General features: G+C 36.6%; 2 protein-coding genes across 3 annotated transcripts in view; one reads left to right on the top strand and one right to left on the bottom strand.

The window, feature by feature from the left end:
* The window catches only part of kz (putative ATP-dependent RNA helicase kurz), a 68564-nt gene extending 53562 nt beyond the window's left edge, over window positions 1-15002 (bottom strand). Inside the window, exons 1-5 of the mRNA XM_083128507.1 lie at window positions 14748-15002; window positions 10089-10271; window positions 6817-7092; window positions 3763-4277; window positions 1259-1448 (exon numbers count right to left, since the gene is read on the bottom strand). Of these exons, the coding sequence (XP_082984633.1) occupies window positions 1259-1448; window positions 3763-4277; window positions 6817-7092; window positions 10089-10271; window positions 14748-14837 (1254 nt within the window). The 5' untranslated portion in view covers window positions 14838-15002. The remainder of the gene's footprint in view (window positions 1-1258; window positions 1449-3762; window positions 4278-6816; window positions 7093-10088; window positions 10272-14747) is intronic.
* A 698-nt stretch (window positions 15003-15700) lies between these two features.
* Window positions 15701-21682, top strand: part of LOC145992185 (carboxypeptidase D-like) — a 66335-nt gene continuing 60353 nt past the window's right edge. For both annotated transcript variants that reach the window (XM_083128505.1, XM_083128506.1), the window contains exons 1-2: window positions 15701-16173; window positions 19592-19824. In XM_083128505.1, the coding sequence (XP_082984631.1) occupies window positions 15709-16173; window positions 19592-19824 (698 nt within the window). In that variant the 5' untranslated portion in view covers window positions 15701-15708. The remainder of the gene's footprint in view (window positions 16174-19591; window positions 19825-21682) is intronic.

The raw sequence follows: 21682 nt of genomic DNA, 5'->3' as shown, positions 1-21682 counted from the left end.
TACTGTAACATCTGTTCCATGATTCCAAATTTAGATTCAAAAACCATTTTCTTCAGAAATAAATTATCTTTCATTTTGTCTATCACAATTTTGCTCTCAGATAGTAGTTTGCATGCTATACTACATTGAATCCAAGAGATATTTTTCATAATTCTTAATCTTTGAGATGCACAATAACCAAGAAGAGGGCAAAACACCTTAACCATATTTAAGTTTTGTGCAGAGCCAGGTAAGTCCAAAAATTGTTAAACACATGATGTGTCTGGACCTTCCTTTTTATAAAAGCTCCGAAAAATTAAAAATGTAGATAAAATCCAAAGTTGGACACACTGGAAACCAAATGGGGGACAGAAGAAAATTCTAAAATTTGCTCCACAGTGAGACTTCTTGAGGCTCAACATAAAATTAACATGACTGTAGAAAACGTCTTACGTCACGTGCCAGCAACATATTTGTTAAAACACTAAAACAATGTAACGACAACCGCTTCTGCTCAGTCTTTCCTCGACCAGCCCTGAAGATGACTCCATGAAGGAGTCGAAAGCTTGGAAGAACTCCTAAGTGTTTTTTATTGTGCTGTTTGTGTATTTTAGTGTCTTAACAAATAAAATTAACATTTAGTGAAGGTGTTTTCCCGAATAACAAAGATATTTAACATTAATCCTAGCCAAAATTAGTCCTATTATAATACTAAATAAAACCATATTATATGCAGATACAGCGTGAGTAAAAATTGGGAACCCCCAAATATCTTTAAGATATATTTAAGAGGATCAATGACTTCTGCCTGCACGATAAACCCTCCTTACTAACATTATGTGGCTCAAAATAGAATACATGTGTGACATGGACGGTTTCTCATGTTGGTGTTTGCAATGTTTCTAGTAAGTTTTTGGCACTGCAGTATTTGATGTTTGGATGAGGAGATGGTGGTGAGAATTCAAAAGCAAATTGTACAAAGCAGCATGCATAGAATTCTTACAATTTGGAAAGCACACCAAAGCTCTGTTTTACCTTGCTTCTAAAGTGAGGCAGACAACACACGTGTATCGGCAGCAGTGTCCACATGATTGCAGGTATGCCTTTTGCCGTATAATAATATCAATTCACTGACATTTGCTATTTTTTATTTTTATGTAGAAAGGAAAAAAGAACAACAAAAATTATTTGAACCCTTTACCCATTCAACAAAACCTAGTTCCATTGTTTTGTGGTACAATATGCTAATTAATATCAATTGGGCACTACCTGAACTTACATTCTGAACTTCCTTCATTAGCACCCCGTCAGTCATAAACTTAATCTTTGTGTCATCAGTTACATTGCCCTCGTACCTTATCAGGTAGGACACCTCCTTACTAGTCAGGTTCATTTCCTCCGCCACACGTTTGGACATTGAGATAGCAGCCACTCTCCTAGGTTCTGTCAAGCCGATGATTTTTCCTTGGCTGGTAGTTAAAAAATAAAGCATCATCATTAATGTACACACTTCTATTCACAAAATTCACATAAATGTTTATGCTCCAGCAAAATGTATTTATAAAAAACCTTTTCTGACGATTCTCACATGTTTAGGATGTACATAATTTTGAAACACAAAATTCCATGGCTTCTTTCCAGGCTGCAATCATTAGAGCAGTTATTTTTTTTTTTTAAATTTTGTTATTTAGCATCACTTTCCTGTCACTTTTGGGATCATACAATTAGGGTTCCACTATAATTCCTGTCCCTCAATTTTGGAAAGAAGAAAATTATAAATGTTCAGGTAATTTCCAAAATTGGACATTTCCCACTGGATCTAATTGTTGCACACTTTGAAGTTTTATTTTTCATTATTATGTGTAAAAGTAAAAATTATCAACAAAAAACAGTGAATGAAGAGTAATATTCCATCCTATAATACACACCATAATTTTTAGAGGAAAAAAGGCATTTTCAAAATGTGTGACCATCAAAACCCTCTTTCCCCTGTATGTGAAGAAATTTTTTTTTAGCTGAATCCATATAATAGGGTGGGTCGGGGTAATTTGGGGCAATTTTCACCACTTTTTTTAAAAAAGAACTGAAATACCTTTCAGACCGATAGTTAATAATAACTTATACATTGGAATGACAGAGAGTACATTCCGACCATTTTCTTTAAAGGTTCCATAGTAAATGTTCTGTACACTGTTTTATACCCTGCCCAAAATTACCCCAGGGTTGGGGGAATGTGAGGCACTTCTCATTTTTTGTACTTTCACCTCTGTAGTTCAGTCCCCGTACAAAATTACCCCATCTTGAGGGTATTCTGGGCAAAAATGCAGTAAAATACATCAATTCATATTATTCAATGTCATTTATATGTTTACAGTGAGACAATAAAACATACCTATTTACGTAAAAAGGGTTTTCTTCCATCAGTTAGTTTTTGATGACAAACAAAGGAAATTATTAAGAAGTGTCTAATAACCTAACCTATGAAATAATAATTCCAGACTTTTAACAACATTGTGGTGTAAACAGCTTACAAACTAGAAATGCTAGAAAAGGACATAAGGCTTACTAGCAATTCATGAACTGATAAACCTATAGGTACTAAGCCTATCTGAAAAAGGATTTGATTGATAGATTTGGTGTTTTAAGTCCACTTTGTGCACAGTAAGGCTAATCGAGACTGGAGGTGTGAGTGTTACGAACTTTTTGAATGGGCATCTTTCTAGCCAGCTGCGGCTCCCACAGTTTAAAGTGGGATCCCAACCACTATGTGCCTCCACTGGGTATTGAACCCAGGAACCCTATATGAAAAAGGAGTGTGGCACATTTACAGCTCTGTTTTGTTAACTAACCTTCAAATTTAAGTACAAAAAACAATCAAAATTACACTTCAACTTTAGAAAACCAAATTAAGCACAAGCGTTCATGTTTTCTTCCAGCTGTTTCCACTTTACACTGCCCCAAATTACCCGTTTTTACCTTTTCTTCACTCCACAAAATGTAATGGGCCTAGCACAGGGAAACAAACACTATCTTGAAGGTTAACCGTCAAATGTAAAAAGTGTGTAAGTTAAACTGTAGTGTTGTCTGTATGGTTACCTGAAAAACATTTTTTTTTTTAGGTTCGATGGGTTAGCCTACGAAATAGTATACAAGTGAGGTTCTTCAAAATATTCGAACCAACAAACTGTTAAAAATGTCATTACATTCTGCAAAGTAGGTTTTGTATAATTCACTTTCCTAAAAATGCCCCATATTGCCCCACTGCCCCAAATTAACCTGACCCACCCAATACAGGACGATCTTGTATTACGTTCTAGGCAGAGGTGGTCTCCTGAAATTTCACTAGCTTTAAGCAATCAAACAATTCCTGAACTTTACCAAAATTGTTTGTTAAAAATAGTAAAAATAAATTATTGTTTTGTCAGTCCACTATGTCATGCCCTCATATGTATATAAATGGACAAAAAAGATATACCAGTAAGAGCGGGTTTCAAGAAATGATGTGTTGCAGTGGAGCAAGCTGATAAAAACATAAAATGTGAGAAAATGTATTATTAGGTAAATTTTATAACATTTTGTTATGTTGGAACCAAAAAGATTGCACGTATAATGCAGGAAAATGTAAAATACAGAAACGTAACATCCGAGTTCCATTATAATTACTGCCAATGGACGTGGTTTTGTTTGAAACCAGCAGTCCACTACAGGTTCAAATGACCAAAGGTGACAAGCATGCAAGCTTAGGTGCAATTTTTACGAAAGTAACATGTAGCAGAAACAAACCTTGTATATCCTCCTTCGTAGAGAAACTGCGGTACCTGGGTGGTTTTCCCACTTCCAGTCTCGCCAGCCAAAATCACAACCTGATTTTCATTCACAAGTTCCATGATGGCCTGCTCTTCTGCCAGAATCGGAAGCTTCATCCTGGCTTCCTGAATGTGCGGCAGCCTGTCCAGAAGAACAAATACAGCAGGCTTGGGCGATGGTTTCTCTTTATCACTACTTTTTACACCATCAGAACTACTACGACCTAACTGTTCATTTGCTTTAGCAGTGGCACTCTGAATATTAACAGTACTTTCACTTGCAGCTTCATTAATTTCTGAAATTTTACTATCCTCACCACTTTCGACACAATCTTCATCAGAAAGGTCTATTTTTTCTTTATTTCCTCGTTCACAGTCATCTTCAATCACTTGTATACCTTCCTCATCTTCATACCCTTGTGTATCTTCTTCAATTTCATTCCCTTGTGTACCTTCATCTTCGCTTTCCTCTTCATCAGAACTGCCCGATTCCTGTTTCACAAATAATTAGACATGTAAGATCTGAAATCTTAAGTTTTCAGTACCATAAATAATAAGGTTGAACTGATGTCAATGTATTGCGCAGATTGGTATTGAATGACTTGGTTTATTTTACTTCCCTTTTCTGCCACTTTTGGCTAATCGCGAAGATGAAATGAGTGATTATACAATAAAATTCATGAAGGGACACTCACAAAGAACACCCATGCCCAGACAGGGGTTTAAACCTGGGACATCTGGCATTGTAGCATGATGTGCTCACAACTCTGCCAGAGAGACCTGTACAGATTGGTATCAACTTCAATTTAATAACGGACACCAGCTAATCCTTCTAAAGACTATCACGTGTGGTACAAAAATTGCACCTTAATATGTTCAGTCATGAGAATGTGTAATTTCGGTGATTCTGTGTGAATAGGAGATGTGGGATTCATACTTCAGGAAATGACTTCTCAACTATTCAGGATCTTGCACAGTAGATAAAATTACAAAAGATTCTGTTTCAAAAAAGTGGTTAATTTGCTTTCTGCATTACAGAATATTTTTCAAAGGCAAAACCCACTGCACTTACCTGTTTACATTCAACTTTTATAAATACAGAGAAATTAGTACTAACTTTATCTGCAAAACTGTTTCTTCTTCTTCGTTCTATTAATTTCAGTGGCTGCTGCCAACTTGGAAGTTCCAACGAGGATGGTGGCAGCGACCACTGAAATTAAAAGAACGAAGTAGAAAAACAGTTTCGTGGATAAAGTGAGTACTAATTTCTCCGAATTTATATACTACCACATCTCTCTGTTTACAATTATGAATAAACTTTTATGTTCTTCAAGGAACATATGCAACTTTATATCAAATTGGTAGAATACTGGTTATCAGTATCAGTAAATTGTATATTAATATCGACACAAATGTCATATCCGTCGCAACCCTAAACAAAATGTACTCCCTCTGTCCCATAAATATAGTCCGGTATGCCAAAATGGTAGTACAGGAATGACAGACGAAGAGGCAGATGGAAAGCACAATTTGTACTGATCCTTGAGTAATCAAGTTGTATGACTCATTCCCGTGTTTCATGTTCTTCTTCTGTATACACCAATGTCACAGTTTGAATATCGGGCAATTATTATGACAACAAACAAAGGTGTACTGGACAATAATTATGAGACAGAGGGAGTACATTTACCGCAACCATCATGAAATCAAATATTTCTGTTACCTGAATTACATTTCAAAATTTCAATTCAGTAATAAAGATTTGAATTTTCAGAAATAAATTATCTATGACAATAATCTAAATGCACAAACAAATAGTCTCAGCATGTGTGCACTGTGGTTCAGTCCATTGCTGATGCAGGACAAATTTCAGTCTCATGTTTTTTAGTTATATGGAAACACACAAAGATAACACTTTTTCCGTTTAAAGAGGAATTATGGCAATTAAAAATATCTGCAAATGAGAAAAATCTTCTCGGGGTTGTTTTCAGGCTATTCAAAACTTGAAATTTAAACAGTGTTCACAATTTAATAAGTTTCAATTGATTGATTTAGTTTATTTTTACTTCCCTTTTCTGTCACTTTTGGCTAATCGCGAAGATGGGGATAAGTGGTGGTGATGATATGATGAAACTTATGAAGGGACACTCACAAACACCCATGCCCAGCCTGGGATTTGAACCTGGGACCCCTGGCATCGTAGCATGCTGGGCTCACCACTTTGCCACAGAGGCCGGCAATAAGTTTCAACAAGCCCAAGCATGCTTCTCTATCTACATTTACTTCCTAAATATGCACAATTGAAAATTACAAGAGTTTCTGAACAATCCTCATGCAATATGGAATAATCATAATTCAGCAAAAACCTCTCATTTTTCTGAATTTTAATGACAATGGTTCTACATTAGCATGCAATTTCAATTGGACATTCCCGGGTTAGATATCTGGTGGAGGCACATAGTGGTTCAGATCCCATTTTAAACTGTAGGTCCATTCCCAATTAGTCTTACTGTGCATAAAGTGGACTTAAAACACCAAATCAATCAATCATACTGGTTGCGGTAAACGCGGTTTAAAATTACTTACGTGAAATTTAAAAGATTTCGTAATTCCGCGTTGCACAATTTGAACCATTAAATTGTGCAACGCGGAATTACGAAATCTTTTAAATTTCACGTAAGCAATCAATCATAATTGGACATTATCCAGTGTTATAATAAGTATAGCTTAAAGCAATAGACAATGGATAACGTCCAATTAACATTGCACTAAAATCCTTTCTCACATGTCAGTTTTGGAGGAAATCAAAGCAATGTACCAAATATTATCAAAATAGGTGACTAGGAGTGTCAACTGCTGCCTGATTTAACATAGAATGGTCCATACATATGTACCTACAAATATGTACAGTCGGGCCCCGTGGCACTTCATCATGTCATCACTCATCCCCATCTTTGCAAATTAGTCAAAAAAATGGCACAAAAAAGCGAAGTAAAATAAAGCAAAAATTCAATTCATTTCAAATACGTACCGAAAATCCTACAATGTTCGGATCAGACTTTGGTTTATCAGTAATTGCATCAACTATTTGCAAATACTTCCTTCTCCTACTTCCAGCAACACTGTTAACTTTCATTACAGTTTCAACTTTGTCTGGAGGATGTTGTTGTTGTTCTGTTTCATTGGTTGCTGCTTCTCGAAGCAGTGATCTCAATCCCTTGGTTTGGACAGTTGAAATTGAAGTCATATGTTTCAAATCATCTGGTGATGCCTGCACTTGAGAAAGGGCATCCAGCAAACTGGCTCTCTGTTTAGAGAAAACAAAAATAAAATGTGCTAAAAGAAAAGTACCGGTATTTAAAAAACATAACCGATTATCAAGAAATGTTTCAATATCAATACTACAAGGTGTTTACAAGTTTATACAAGCAACATTCCCCGACTATTCCAGGTTTTCCAGACCACATCATTAGGAAAAATCATATATTTAAACATGCATGTACGAAGGTCACTACAATTTAGCTAAACACCATATTTAGAATGACACTTAACCAAATAATAACAAGAAACTCAACAAAAATTGACTTACGGGAGTGAGGTTTCATGTAATACCTGCTACATATCGACTAATGGTTAACAAATAATCATTTTTTATGTAACAAATATCTATCGTAAAAATTAATAATATTACCTAGGGATGTGACGAAGCTGAAAATTTACCGATGCCGATGTACTCACCGATAATTTTTGGAACCGATACCGATGCCGATATTTAACCGATTCCGATACATAAAATTATTAAACAGAAATGGGATGTTATTTTCAGCATGACAAAAATAAATTTGCTATGTACATTTCTATTGCATATCATATGTATTTACATATATATTCTCAAGAGATGCGAATGTACATTTGCATCTACAAAATGTTATGTGAACCTTTAAGAAGAACATGGATTCTCAAGAGATTTAACATTAGTACACAAGCAGTTCTTTGAAATGCAAAATGAATTCCTGTTCTGCCAGATTCAACTTCAGAAACACGAGATTTGGAAGCACTTCAGGAAGTAACCTACTTCTCTTATCACAAATCTGTTCAGCAACACTGAACACTCAATCACTGAATACTGATGCAGCAGGTATTCCCAAGTATTTTCTCAGGACTTGCTTCAGGTTTGAATATTAATTTTTGAATTTCCAATACAACAGCAGATCCTGGTTCAGCAATGTACTGTTGTATTTCCGATTTATAGTTAGGTTGATCCTCTGAATGAGTTTGCAATAATTTTATTACAAAAACTCTACAATAATGACGTATCATAACCAAATTTTCAATAAATCTTACAAAACTAGAATATAAAACTTATTAGAAGGTAAAAACTCTAGTATAATCTGTACCGGTTTAAATATCGGATTTTTGCCGATTCCGATACCGATGCCGATGTGTCAATTTCGGCTGATTTTCATACATCTGTAATCGGCTTCAGCACATCCCTAATATTACCTATTAATCTTAATATTTATCAAACACAACCTAAATATTGCAACAAGAAAGTGATAAATTCCAATAACCACCTGATGTACTCATAACTTTTGGTTGTGTGAATTACTCACAATTACAGAATAACACGTATTCTTAAATAATATTTAAAAATACTAAAACTTATTGTACTTATGATTGGTGAGTATATATTATTTCCTAACATTTCGGGAAACCACTGTTCCTTTCATCAGGTTCTATTTTGACTATCAAAAACACTCCATAGCCACGTCAAGTCGATTCAAAAGCCAGGTAAAAGGATATAGGTATGACTCTGGTAAAGGAGGAATTTAGAAAACTTGCCAAAACCTGTTTAAACTGCCATTCCCACGCTACTATTTAAAACCACAAACATTACAAAATCAATGTAAAAGAAGCATTTCAAATTAAAGTTAAAAAGTTATGCGAGTGCACTAAGGAATATATCGGAGAAACGGGTAGGAGTATGGATATAACATGAAGAGAGCATGAAAAGGATATAAGGGAGGGAGTCTCTACAACAGGGCTGTCAGAGAATATTATTGAAGAGGGACACGAAATTAAGAAACGGGAGGTCGTTCGGAATGAAAATAAACAAATTAGTAGGAATGTATATGAGGCTTCCTACATTTGCAAGGATAGGGATAATAAATTCAACAGGGAGGATGGAAATATGGATGAGATTTGGATTGGGATGTTTAAAATATGGGAAAAGCGAGAGTACAAAAAGATGGGTTTTCATGTTACCCTGGACGTAATTCGCAAGGCTCAGGAAACACGCGGATATAGTATATACTTACCAATCGTAAGTAGAATAAGTTTTAGTATTTTTAAATATTATTTAAGAATACGTGTTGCACCTAATGTAGTAATTTTTACATGAAAATAGTTCAAAACATGACCCCTTTTCCTAGAGTATTAAATATAAAATTTCTACTGTGACTACCGGTAATAACCAGCGCTTCCAAAGAGTCAATTGTTGCTGGTTTATCAGCATAAACCAGAGACTTTAGATGTCCCAAAGAAAATAATCCAGTGGCGTTAGGTCCCATGAACTTGTGAGGTCAATTCACTGACAGCACCGATATTTCCGAAGTTTGGCGAACAGAACATTGATTTTGGAAATATATTTCCACAATTTGTAAACGTTGTTGCGGCGTCAGTCTTTCCATGATAATTTGCCAATGCTTACTGATATGAAATGACAAAACAACATGTCATCAAAACAAAACAAATGACAGCTATCTCTATCGAAAGTTCTATCACTCTTAAAAAAACACCCTTTACACTACTACAAAAAAGTTACATTTACAGAAAAACAGTCAATTTCCCTGACATTACCAGAAAAAAAAATCATTCATTGACACTATTAGTGGGGGTGGGGGTTATGCAGCCCTCCCAAAAAATGGCAAAACATGTGTATATCAGGCATGCTCCCCCAACTTAAAGTTAATGTCTAGGACTTGCGGAATCTGTACAAAACTAATATTGACTCAACTCGTCAAATTTCCTAGATGGCATCACCTTGTAATCAATGGGTCCCGGGTTCAATTCCCGCTGGAGATGCATTACAGTGGTCCGAATCACACTTTGAACTGTATGTCCAGTTCCAATTAGTCTTTCTGTCCACAAAGTGGCCTAAATATAAAACTATAGTCTCAAATTATCATTCATGTTCTAGGAACTACAAAGCCAATTCGCTAACATACTTGCTACTGTCAAATTTGAACATTAAAATATATATCAAATTATTTTAAAAAAAAAGCATAAAACAGTTATACAAACCTTTTCTTTCTTCTTCTTTTGGTCCACAATTTTTTCCAGCTTCTTTCTTTGTTTTTTAGAGAGAATCTTTGTAACCTGTACATTTTTGGACTTTGCTTTTGTTTTTCTCTTCTTTGATGGAATAAGTAAAGCATTTGATTCATCGTATTTCTCTTCTTTGAATGCATTCAAATCTACCTTGATCTGAAAAGGAAATATCTAGTAGGCCTATAAACAATTATGCGTACACACTCATACAAACTTGATCTGTACAAAAAATAAAGAAATTGATGTGATAAATTCAAGAAGAAAAGAATTATGACTGTATACTCTTGTCATGTGTATCAAAAAATTTTAAATTATAATGATGGTTTGTTAGGTTAGACATGTTGGGGATAACGGTTCTGAATATTTTGTAGAGATATGGTGATTAAAAATACGAGAAAACATCGTCAAGAGATTATTTTATGCTTGTTTATTCACTGGAATTGTCCGACCAGCGAGCAATCTCAAGAATGCGCAAACTTCGTAACTTCCGTGAAGCATTGACTGAGAGGCAAATACGTGGATCTAACATGATCCAGCATGTTCGAAAGGTGTAATAACCTTTCGAAGCAAAAGATTAAAAAAGCAAGCTCGCTCTCATTACTCTTATATTACTAGTACACATTACAACGAACTAAACTACGACGACGGTGTACAAAGTTTACGGCTGCATAAGCATGCAGCGATTCGCGCGGGATTGCTCGGAACAGTGAGTCAAGGGTCACAGTATCGAACCTTCACATCAGTCACAATTCGGTATGCAAGAAGCATCTGGACAAGAAACATCATTTGCCTACCAGGTATGAACAAGCGTAAATAACCTTTAAATTCAACCTTCCATATCTCATTCCTCTTAGTCGGAGCAGGTTCAACTCACAAGTATATTTAAGCTCTACCTAAATGTATTATTGAAGCATCCCTGTGACCTCAGATCTCTGGTAAGACGGGATTACAACAATTTAAAGATTTTCGCACATTTTAAAGGATTAATGGGAAGTCGTACATATTACTGGAAATGTCTGCAGAAACAAGCCTCAAGCTTCAAAAAAGGAATTAGTGCCGTTCAGTTTCACAGTATTAATTATGGGAGAAAATATGATATAAAAGGTGGTTTACAAAAACATCTGTGATTCCCAGCATGCAGACATTGCTTGTTTATTCTTGTTTTGCATGTGTTTTACGTTAGAGGGGTTTCATCTTTGAGATCACAAAGCATGTGATCAGTGTCTTGCAAAAAAAAAAATCCCTATATTGTAGCATATGAAGAGAAAAATCACTCGCCACAAAAAATGCAGGAAGTAATCACACAGCGAGTGAAGAATATAGAGAATGTCTCTAATTTCATAAACTTTTGGTATACTAACTAAATTTGGCCTTCTAATCACGAATCTGTTGTTAGAATGCCAATTTTAGTTAGTATACCAAAAATTAACGAAATTGGAGACATTATCTGTATTCTTCATTCTAGCCGTAATCACTATGATTAAATCTAAACATGTTAGTATGCATCTTTGGAGTTAAAAGTTTGGAATTAAACAGTTGGAACTCGGGCTGTGTTGGGATTAATACTGTTCAAATTTCAGTGTGGTGTTTGGATTTATGTGTGCATACAAAAAAAAACTGCCAAAGTGTTCCAAGATTGGAGTACTTGGACGAATGTCAGCCACATTTCGGAGTTAAATAGGAACCCTTGAACCTCTCTAACCCCTAGAGAAAGTGAAATATTTTGCATGGTATATGAAGGTTTTGTTGTTTATGAATGTTTTCAGTTGATTTTAGCTCGCGGAAATGTGTTATTGTGAAGTAAAGTATGTCTGTTACCATAGCATGTTACTTTACAGTGAAGAACAGCCCGAAGGCTTTGCACAAGTGGATCTAGCACTCAAAACGACATTTCACAAGAGCAACTATAATTGTACGTAGTAAGGTTGGGAGTGCTAGGTTTGGTACCAATAGTTATTATCGACGTGTTATTTCGCTATTTGAGTGTTCATATGAAGAGTCTTAATAATAAAAAGTGGAGAAAGCACTCCGAAATGGCAGGGTTTGCTTACGTGGTCATACTTTGTGATCGAATATCTCAGTTATTTGTGTTTTCCGCATGCTGAAACTAATTTCATATTACGTAAAACGGTACCAGTTCAATATATCGGAAACATATTAAAATCGGATATTTTGTGTTCCGCATGGTTCGTACTTACCAATTGTGTATTGCGGAACATAGTTCAAGGTGGCATTATGCTTTTTACACGAAAACACAATTTTTTACATACAGAGTGATTTTTTTTATTCCTTTCTTCGCTTCCGTAACACACATTATGGCGGCCACATCTTGACTCACGTAGGTATGCAGGGTTTCAAATCTTCTTCACCGAAAAATACCTACTATCGTGTTTGTCACCAGTGGAAATTGTACATTATGGACGGGTAGCTGAAGGATAGCCGGGGTAGCCCCACGAACCATTCACGGATAGCCCCACGAACCATTATGCACGGTAGCTGATGGATAGCCCCACAAATCATTTCCGATAAGGTTAGGTTAGGCAAGCATACTGGGAAAAAAAGGGGGTTTGAAACACTGACAGGGGTTTACATCATCAAACATACGCAGCATGCAGTTCACGTACCGAAAGCAATGGCAAATTTGCGTCAGTGAGATATTTCTCTTGAATACATGATTTCCTGGTCATATATATTCCATGATGAACGTTGTAAAGCTTACAGCAACTCATTTCCGTAAGTAGTTTATCCTGTAAAAATGAAGAAATGTGTTTCCGATATACCGAACTGTTACCCGTAAAACATCAAAATCTGTCTGTTAATACAAATGTCAACGTAATTCTCGAGGGGGTACAGTGGGTGTTAAATATCTGTGCAATTTGTACTTTCCGAACCTTGGCATAGATTTTGTTGTGTATAAAACAGAAATATATCAAAAAAAGAATGGAAACTTTCGAGGGTGTACATTCAAAACTTATCGGAGACACATTTCTTCATTTTTACAGAAGAAACTACTTACGGAAATGAGTTTCTCCAAGCTTTTCAAAATTCGTGGAGGTATTTTCTTTCATCGTGGAATCTATTTGACCAGCAAATCATATATTTTTCAAGGGAAATATCCCACCAACGCACAATTGACATGCTTCTCTTACATGAACTGCATGCTCCGCACGTTCAATGACGTAACCCACTGTCAGTGTTTCAAACTCCTTTTTTTTTCACTATGCTTGCCTAACTCAACCAAACTTAACCTAACCTTATGGAAAAGGTGGTATGACTTGAGATGACCGGACCCCTCTCCGATTTTCTTCATATTTGACATACTCACTACTTGAGGCTTCCTAATCACAAATTTGAAGTTAAAATTTGTCAGAAAACGTCTAGAAATTGCGAACCATTGACGCTAACCTCACGAACTATTGGCACTAGCCCCACGAACCATTGGTGCGTGGTTAGGTTAGGCAAACATAGTTAAAATTTCGTGTCGTGGTAGTATCAGAATCTAGAAATTGCAAATAATTGCAAACCATTGACACTAGCTCACGAACTATTGGCGAGTGGTTAGGTTAGTTTCGATTAGGTTAGGTAAACATAGTTAAAATTTGGTGTCGTGGTAGTATCAGGAATATATATAATTGTGTGTGAAACAAAAAATTTCGCAAAAATCAACAGTTTCCATTCTGAAAAGTAACGCCTTATTTTCGCTTATTTTGCAATTTCTAGACGTGTCCGACAAATTTTACTTCAGATTCGTGATTAGGAGGCCTCAAGTAGTAAGCATGTCAAATATGAAGAAAATCGGAGAGGGTCCGGTCATCTCAAGTCATACCTCCATTTCCATAAGGTTAGGTTAGGCAAGCATAGTAAAAAAAAAAAAAAAAAGGAGTTTGAAACACTGACAGTGGGTTACGTCATTGAACGTGTGGAGCATGCAGTTCATGTAAGGGAAGCATGTCAATTGTGCGTCGGTGGGATATTTCCCTTGAAAAATATATGATTTGCCGGTCAAATAGATCCCACGATGAAAGAAAAGTATGCCAAATATGAAGAAAATCTGAGAGGGGTCCAGTCATCTCAAGTCGTTCCGAAATGGTTTATGGGGCTATCCGTGAATGGTCCGTGGGGCTATCCGTCAGCTACCAGTGCATAATGTATAATTTCCACCGGTGACGAACACGATGGTAGGTATTTTTCGGTGAAGGTTGAAACACTGCATACCCACAACTTGAGTCAAGATATGCCCGCCATATTGTGTGTTCCGGAAGCGAAGAAAGGAATAAAATAATCACTCGGTATGTGAAAAATTTTGTTTGTTTTCGTGTAAAAAGCATAATGGCACCTTGAACTATGTTCCGCAATACAGAATTGGTACGTACGAACCATGCGAAACACAAAATATCCGATTTAAATAACTAATCCATAGGTATTTTGTTACGTAAAACACAAAAATCTCTCAAATAACTAATAAAAAGACAAAACTTTCGGGGGTGTACGGTCAGTCACCGGTCCCCTTTTATTATAAATTTTGCACTGTCGAGCTTTCTAAATTATTAATGTTCACACCTAAATTACTAGAAAAATTTAGAACTATTCCAAGTAGTACAATATCAGCGTCTTGTTTTAATAATTACGCACCTTTTTTGTTGCTGTATCATCAATTTCGGTTTCGACAACCTGTCTTGCTTTCCAGTTGAATCTTCTTTTATTCGGTTTATTGAGAGCCATTCCGTATGCTTGTCGATGATATTTACGACGAAAATGGATATATTACTGAACAATAAACGAATCGCAGTGAATTAGAAGTGAGAACAACGTGCACTTATACAAAATACTCATTAATTTCATGTTTACAAAAATTAACACTCCAAACCACGTGCAGAAGAGACAGGAGAGGAGGGCAGACACTGGTGGCGGTGGGTGTAGCTGAAGGCACACATCTCAGCCACTTTTCATGCTAAAGCCCCGCCCTTCGTCTTTTGACTTTGTTGTTAGGTTCGGTTGAATTGAATTGAATTGAAAAGTCTTTTTATTTACTACAGAGCGAGATTCAGCCTTGGGCTGCTCTACCACTTAACTCTGCAAATGTTGTGACTAGCATGCAATGTTAATTGGACATCATTCGTTGTCTAGTGCTTTAAACTATACTCCACGGCGCGTCCCCAACTTGTAGTTGGTTAGACCTTGCCGGAGGTTCGATTCCCATCAGAGATGCTCTGTCGAAACGTAGTGTTAGCGTGAGTATAGTTTAAAGCAATGTATAATGTCCAATTAGCATTTCATGCTAATGTAGAATCATTGTCACTAACATTCAGAAAATTTAAAGTTTTGTGACGTGAAGAGTTGAAGGGCGGGGCAAGAAGGTGATTTAGAAGTGTGCTATAAAATAACACTTACTTGATATCAAGTGATAATCTATAAATTTCATTTAGGATATAAGAAATCTAATTTGATTTTAACAATAACTTTTCTAAAAGTAATTTCTTAATTTGTTTCTTAAAATTGTGCGTGCTTCTACTGCAAAATGTATTTAATTTGGATATACATATGATTTCTCGTATGATTTCACTTCCTGTTGTATGTCACTTGTTTTGTAAAGATGGAGAAGAACATGAAGTGTGTCTGTCAATTACTAATAACTTTTATTTTTTGTGCTGTTATGTTATGTGTAAATTCAAATAGTGATGTAGACAAATCGTTTTTATACGTAAATGGAGCTCCTAGGTATCACAATTATGAAGAAATGACATCAGTACTCAAGAAACTTTCTGTCAACCATCCACATATGGCCAAACTTCATACAATAGGAAATTCCGTAGAAAATCGCTCTATATGGGCAATGGAGATAAGCAGTAATGTTAATAATCGCGAACTCGGGAAACCTATGTTTAAATATGTAGCAAATATGCACGGTGATGAAGCTATTGGAAGAGAGCTACTCATATTTTTGGCTAATTATTTGTTACTCAATTATGGAACTGATCTTCGAATTGCAAAACTAGTCAACTCGACTGACATTTTCTTAGTGCCTTCTTTGAACCCCGATGGATTTGAAAAATCAATGGTAAGTTGTCTTTTAGGTGACTGTTATTTCTCTTACGAGTTCCTTTCATAATGTTCTGCTTCGCTGCTCGCCTTTCGAAATTACAGGTTCTACATGAAAAGTAATTTGTTGTCTAATTTTAGTCAAACACTTTAAAAATTAAATTATACTCTTCATTTCTGTTACTATTATTTACACTAGAAAGAGTGAACAGAGTCCCTTCCTCCAGAACTGCCATCAAATGAAGCATGGTAATTGTTTACTATCCTTCGGACACCTATAACTTCTTAGTTTCGTCAATTTTTGACATTCGTACTTACCTATCTGCTTCGCGGAACATTCCGTGAATGGTTTTTTGGGGCTATCCATCCCGGAGTCGGTGGGAAATCTAAACTAAAAAATTGTTTTCGTTTGAAATTTTTGAGTCCAAATTTCCCACCGATTCCGGGCTCCGCCCCTGAGGTAATTAACCTACCGCCCCCAACCGCTAACGTGGTCCCGCCTTCGCTCCGGCTCCCTGGCTTTTTCTATAGACTCCCTGTTAAAGGCATGTTAGAAATTGGCCAGAGTCACGTGCCCCCAAATGAGACCAAAACTTTTAAATTTGAAGAAATCCTTTCCAGGATACGGAAAACTTACCTGAACTTCACACAAAACACCTTCCCGATGTTAGTCAATACTACAGAAACTTATTACGGTAAGTAGTTTCTTCTGTAAAAATGAAGAAATCTGTCCGAAGGATAGTAAACTAGTACCAAGAGCGATTCTATTGGGTATAGATAATTCAACATTGAATAACCTTACAAGACCACTTGATTAGAGCCAAATCCTAAGCGTGAGTTTATTTTTTAAGTCCACTTTATGCACAGAAAAGCAAATAGAGACGGACGATCTACAATTTAAAGAGTGGTCCGAACAGCCCAAGTTCCTTTTGTTTTATTGTGGTTTCATCATGCTACAAGTACAATTTTTACATGGTTCAATTTTGATGTACGTCGGTTAACACATGCTGCGAAGTTTTAGTGATTACTTAAGGTTTTGTTCAAGATATTCGTATGTGGTTAGATTAGGCACGTTAGGTTTGGTTCCCTTAGCATTAAAATAAGAGTCCCTAATTGCATTCTACTAAGGTTCCGATTTACTTCTACATTCATTCCCACGCTTCTACGATAGTTACTGTCGCTTGTCGACGGAGAATATCTTGTTTTTGAGAAGTGCATAAGGTAAACATAAATAACTTTTTCGAGTCCAAACAGTGCTTATTACCTTAAGGAAGGTTGAAATTTCATGCGACAATGGTTTCCAAAATTCTACGATAATTAGTCTTTGTGCTAGGAGAAATCATAAAACAATCGGAACCGTTACCGTCCGAACCACTATGTTCCTCCACTGGCTGCGTGGCTATTGTTGACGAGAATTAATTGAAGCTGCTGCTGAATAATTTAACAAGTGTATTGCAAAATCATCTAGCAATTTAAGCTCAGAGATAATCGTTGTTTTGATGTCATTATGTAGGTATTAAATAAACACATACCTACAATAAACGTGTTCTTTACCAGCATTATAGTATTTTTAAAATAAGGCAATTATTTTTCGTCATTAAAACCATAAATGAATGGCTTATTGCAGAAAGGGACCTGAGTCACTTTTGCACAATTCTGAGAAAAAACAAGAAAAATCGTATAATATTGATAGTGTAAGAAAGAAATGTGCCGTTGTTGGCTCACATTTTCAGCATAATGAATAGTTAATTTTGCAACCCTCAATGCGCCCCCCTGCAGTATGCTGCTAGCGACAGTGGAGATGAAAAGGTTGTAACTCCGATACCTCAAAAATGTGACTCAGGTCCCTTTCTGCAATAAGCCATTCAAATATATAACATGGTTATGATTTATATTAGAGGAATGTGGAAAGTAAGGGGTGCCAAAATTCCATCTCGTCCGGGTGAAAATTTTATCTTCAACCACTACTGCAAACAAGGTAGCCGATCCAGCGACCACATGCAGAAAATCAGTTGTAATCTATCTAGCAGTTGTTTATTTCTAACGACCGATTGACGAAACTCAAGCGAAATCAAGAGAATAAATAGAGAATATTAAAGAAAATGACTACTCACTCAGTCCACACTACCCTTCTTCGTACTTCATAATTTGTCTTTCCCGTCCGACTTATCTGTCTTATTACTGCAGTCACTGCACGCTTTGTACGAGTAGCTAACTTCCCTCGAAATATTCAACAACATTAAATATTACGTATCTGCTTTTGCTATGTACAGTTTCCCCTGTCATCATGCTCACTTTGCAATGAAACAGGAACGAGCTTTTGATAGTGTAACAATTTTGCCACACAATGGAAAGAGCTAACTGATACACGTCTCCCCCCTGCCTGGGCAGGTGGATAATTCGACTACAGCGCCACAAGGACAGTTTTTTGCCAAGCAAAGGCAATGAAGACATTGTTTAAAGCACGTGTATCGCTTTCAGTTGTCCTCCCCTCCCTCCTGTCTTCTTTCATGCCCCTGTCATCCTCAGAACAGGGTGGGCGAAGATACCATAGATTTACGGTGATGTGTGTGCTGCCTCTACTCTGCCACACAATCTCGAATGGATTGGGATTGCAACACTGCTGTATTGTGAACACAGCACTAGCAGTGTGAGTTTAGCCCATAATACCATGATCTAGAAGAGCGAATTCCTTCTCTTTTCTTGTGTGCTGCAAACAGCGGCCAACGAGCACCCGGCGACTTGTGTGCAAAGCATATCTCACCTGCAGGCGCTGGTAAATCGAAGCGATGGGGTGTGGGAACGTTTGATGTTTTGAAGGAGATTGTGTTGAGTGAATAAGTTTAATAAAAAATAATCGTGTATCAGAAAGTATCAGTTGCAATTTACTTAATGATACCAACATTATCTGCATTTAGTATGTCCATTTAGTCCATTTGAGTTTCGTTTCAATAAAATATATATTATTTCCCACTAACATGCTTGCATGAGTAGTTTAGGCAGGTTTGGTTGCTGTGCCTTATTATTTCCACACTTTCTTGTACAGAAGCCTCCCAGTCGCACAGTGGTAATGGTAACATAGTTGCCTTACAATCAAGAGGTCTTGGGTTTGATATCTGGTGGAGGAACACAACAGTATGGATCCCACTTTAAACTGTAGATCCAGTCCCAATTAAAGTGAACTTAGAAAGAAATTTTAAACTTTCTACTGCATGTCCTGTGAATTGGAGTCTGGTCTTCCATCTGGCAGTTGAATTCAACTTAAACAGATAAGGATATGAAATATTTTATAGACCTCATTAGAAACTATTTGTGTAAAATAAAAACTTTAAATGACTATTCCATCAGCATAATTCATCAATATTTGATGTTTATGTGCGACTAAATATGATGGAATATAAAAAGAATAGCTAATTACATTAAATTTTTATTTGTAGGAAGGTACGTGTGATTCTTTGGAAAGGTTTGTGGGCAGAACCAATGCCAACAGCAAGGATCTCAACAGAGATTTTCCTGACCAGTTTGATGACGAAGACGAGCAGCAGTGGATAAAGGGAAGGCAAAGTGAAACGTTAGCCATGATGACATGGATTGTTTCCAATCCATTTGTATTATCTGGGAATCTCCATGGGGGAGCTGTAGTGGCAAGTTATCCATTTGATGATTCCAAGTAAGTGCAAGTTTGCATGTTTTGTTAATTTTCATATTGTTCGTTACAGGTGAGCAGAATTCATTGTGTGGCTGTAAACAGTTTCAATGATTCCATGTTCGTAAAGGATCATAATGTATGTTTTCGCTACCATGGTTAAAATCAATTTGAGAATGATGGACTAGCTTCTGAAAGTGTTTTATTGTTATTATTGTGCACGTATGTTGGTATGATTTCGTCTGCTGACACACTTTTTTTTTCCACTAATCATTTTCATGCCGACATTCGTGGCAGAGTGGTTAGCACAGAATGCTATGGTGCAAGTGGTTCGAATGTCATGGGTGTTCTTAGCGAGTGTCCCTTTTTCATATCATCACTCATCCTCATCTTTGTGATTAGCCAAAAGTAGCAGAAAAGCAAAATGAAATAAACCAAATCAATCAATTAACTAAGTGTTTCGTTATTGTGTAATTTTTTGAACACACGCCACACCAGCACTGTAACCTGAACTAAACTATACTTTGTGGTGTAACAGCCCACTGATGGCCAGGGCATGCCAGGCAGCTTTTTGATTCAACAACATGCCGACTCCCATTGCTGCTGTTTTCTGGCTATCGAGACCAGAGCCAGCAACTTCTTCTTTTCAAGGACTTCCCCACCTCAATTGTCCTCACTATGCTGCATAAACAGTGAAATTTTGGGGGCTCCCATCGGATTCTAACCTGGGACCGCTTGCACCAAAGGTGAGACCATAACCATTTGACTACACAGAAACCAACCCTGAATTACAGTACTTTGCTATAAGAGTCCTTCATGTTTCTAGGATGGCATGTTCTGAAGAGTTCTGGGTAAATGTCTGTTATATCGGAGACACATTTCTAAAGCATATTTTTAGTTTCAAATGGTTCATACTTACCAATTGTGTACTGCGGAACCTATTTCAAGGTGCCATTATGCTTTTTACACAAAAATAACTTCGATTTTTCACATTACGAGTAATTCTTTCGGGTCCTTTCTTCCGTTGCGGAACATAGAATATTTCGTGCACAGCTGTGGATCATCACGCGTCGTGCTTGTGTTTTGTCGATTTGGAGTGGGCATGCAGTGTTGCAACCTTCTTAACCGAAAAATACCTACTTTCGTGTTCATTATGTCATCGCAAACCATTGCCAGATAGCTCCAAAACCATTCACGATAGCCCCAAAAACCATTCACGATAGCCCCACGAACCATTTCCGGCAAGGTTAGGTTAGGTTGGGTGAGGTTAGGTAAGCATAGTTAAAAAAATAAAAATAAACCAGCACATTTGGAAACACTTTTTCCTCTCGCGAGACCGCGTGACTTTTGACACTCACGCCTTCTGCAGGTTCATAATGGAAACAACGGCATAATGTTGTCGCTTCGCACAAAAGGCTGCTTTATTACATCAAAAGTGCTTATTTTCTGTTGTGCAGCATTCCATAGTGACAAAATACCTCCACGAAGTTTAATAAATGCAACAGAAACTCATTTCCGTAAGTAGTTTCTCCTGTAAATTTGAAGAAAAGTGTCTCCGATATAACAGACATTTACCAAGTTCTGTTCTGAACTGCTATTCCCATCTGAGTCATTCCCAGAACTTTTTCAATAAACCTTATAATTCCAAACCAATTTTTTTTATTGTTGGCACTCTTGCACAAATGGCAAACATAATCATTTGAGGTCATTATTAACAGGTGAAATCTATGTTGAAATGTTGTCATCACTGAGGAAATAATTCATCCTTGGAATCATGTAATGATTCAATTTAGTTTAATATTTGAAACCGAATGTTCTGGGAAAGTGGAATTTTTATTATCAGCCCAATGAACTGTAAACATTTTATCATCATTGTTATTGT

Source organism: Lepisma saccharinum, chromosome 9 (assembly GCF_977018435.1).
Source record: "Lepisma saccharinum chromosome 9, izLepSacc3.1, whole genome shotgun sequence".
Classification (NCBI taxonomy): domain Eukaryota; kingdom Metazoa; phylum Arthropoda; class Insecta; order Zygentoma; family Lepismatidae; genus Lepisma; species Lepisma saccharinum.
Note: the sequence above shows the minus strand (reverse complement) of the source record. Positions and strands in the feature narration are given on the sequence as shown.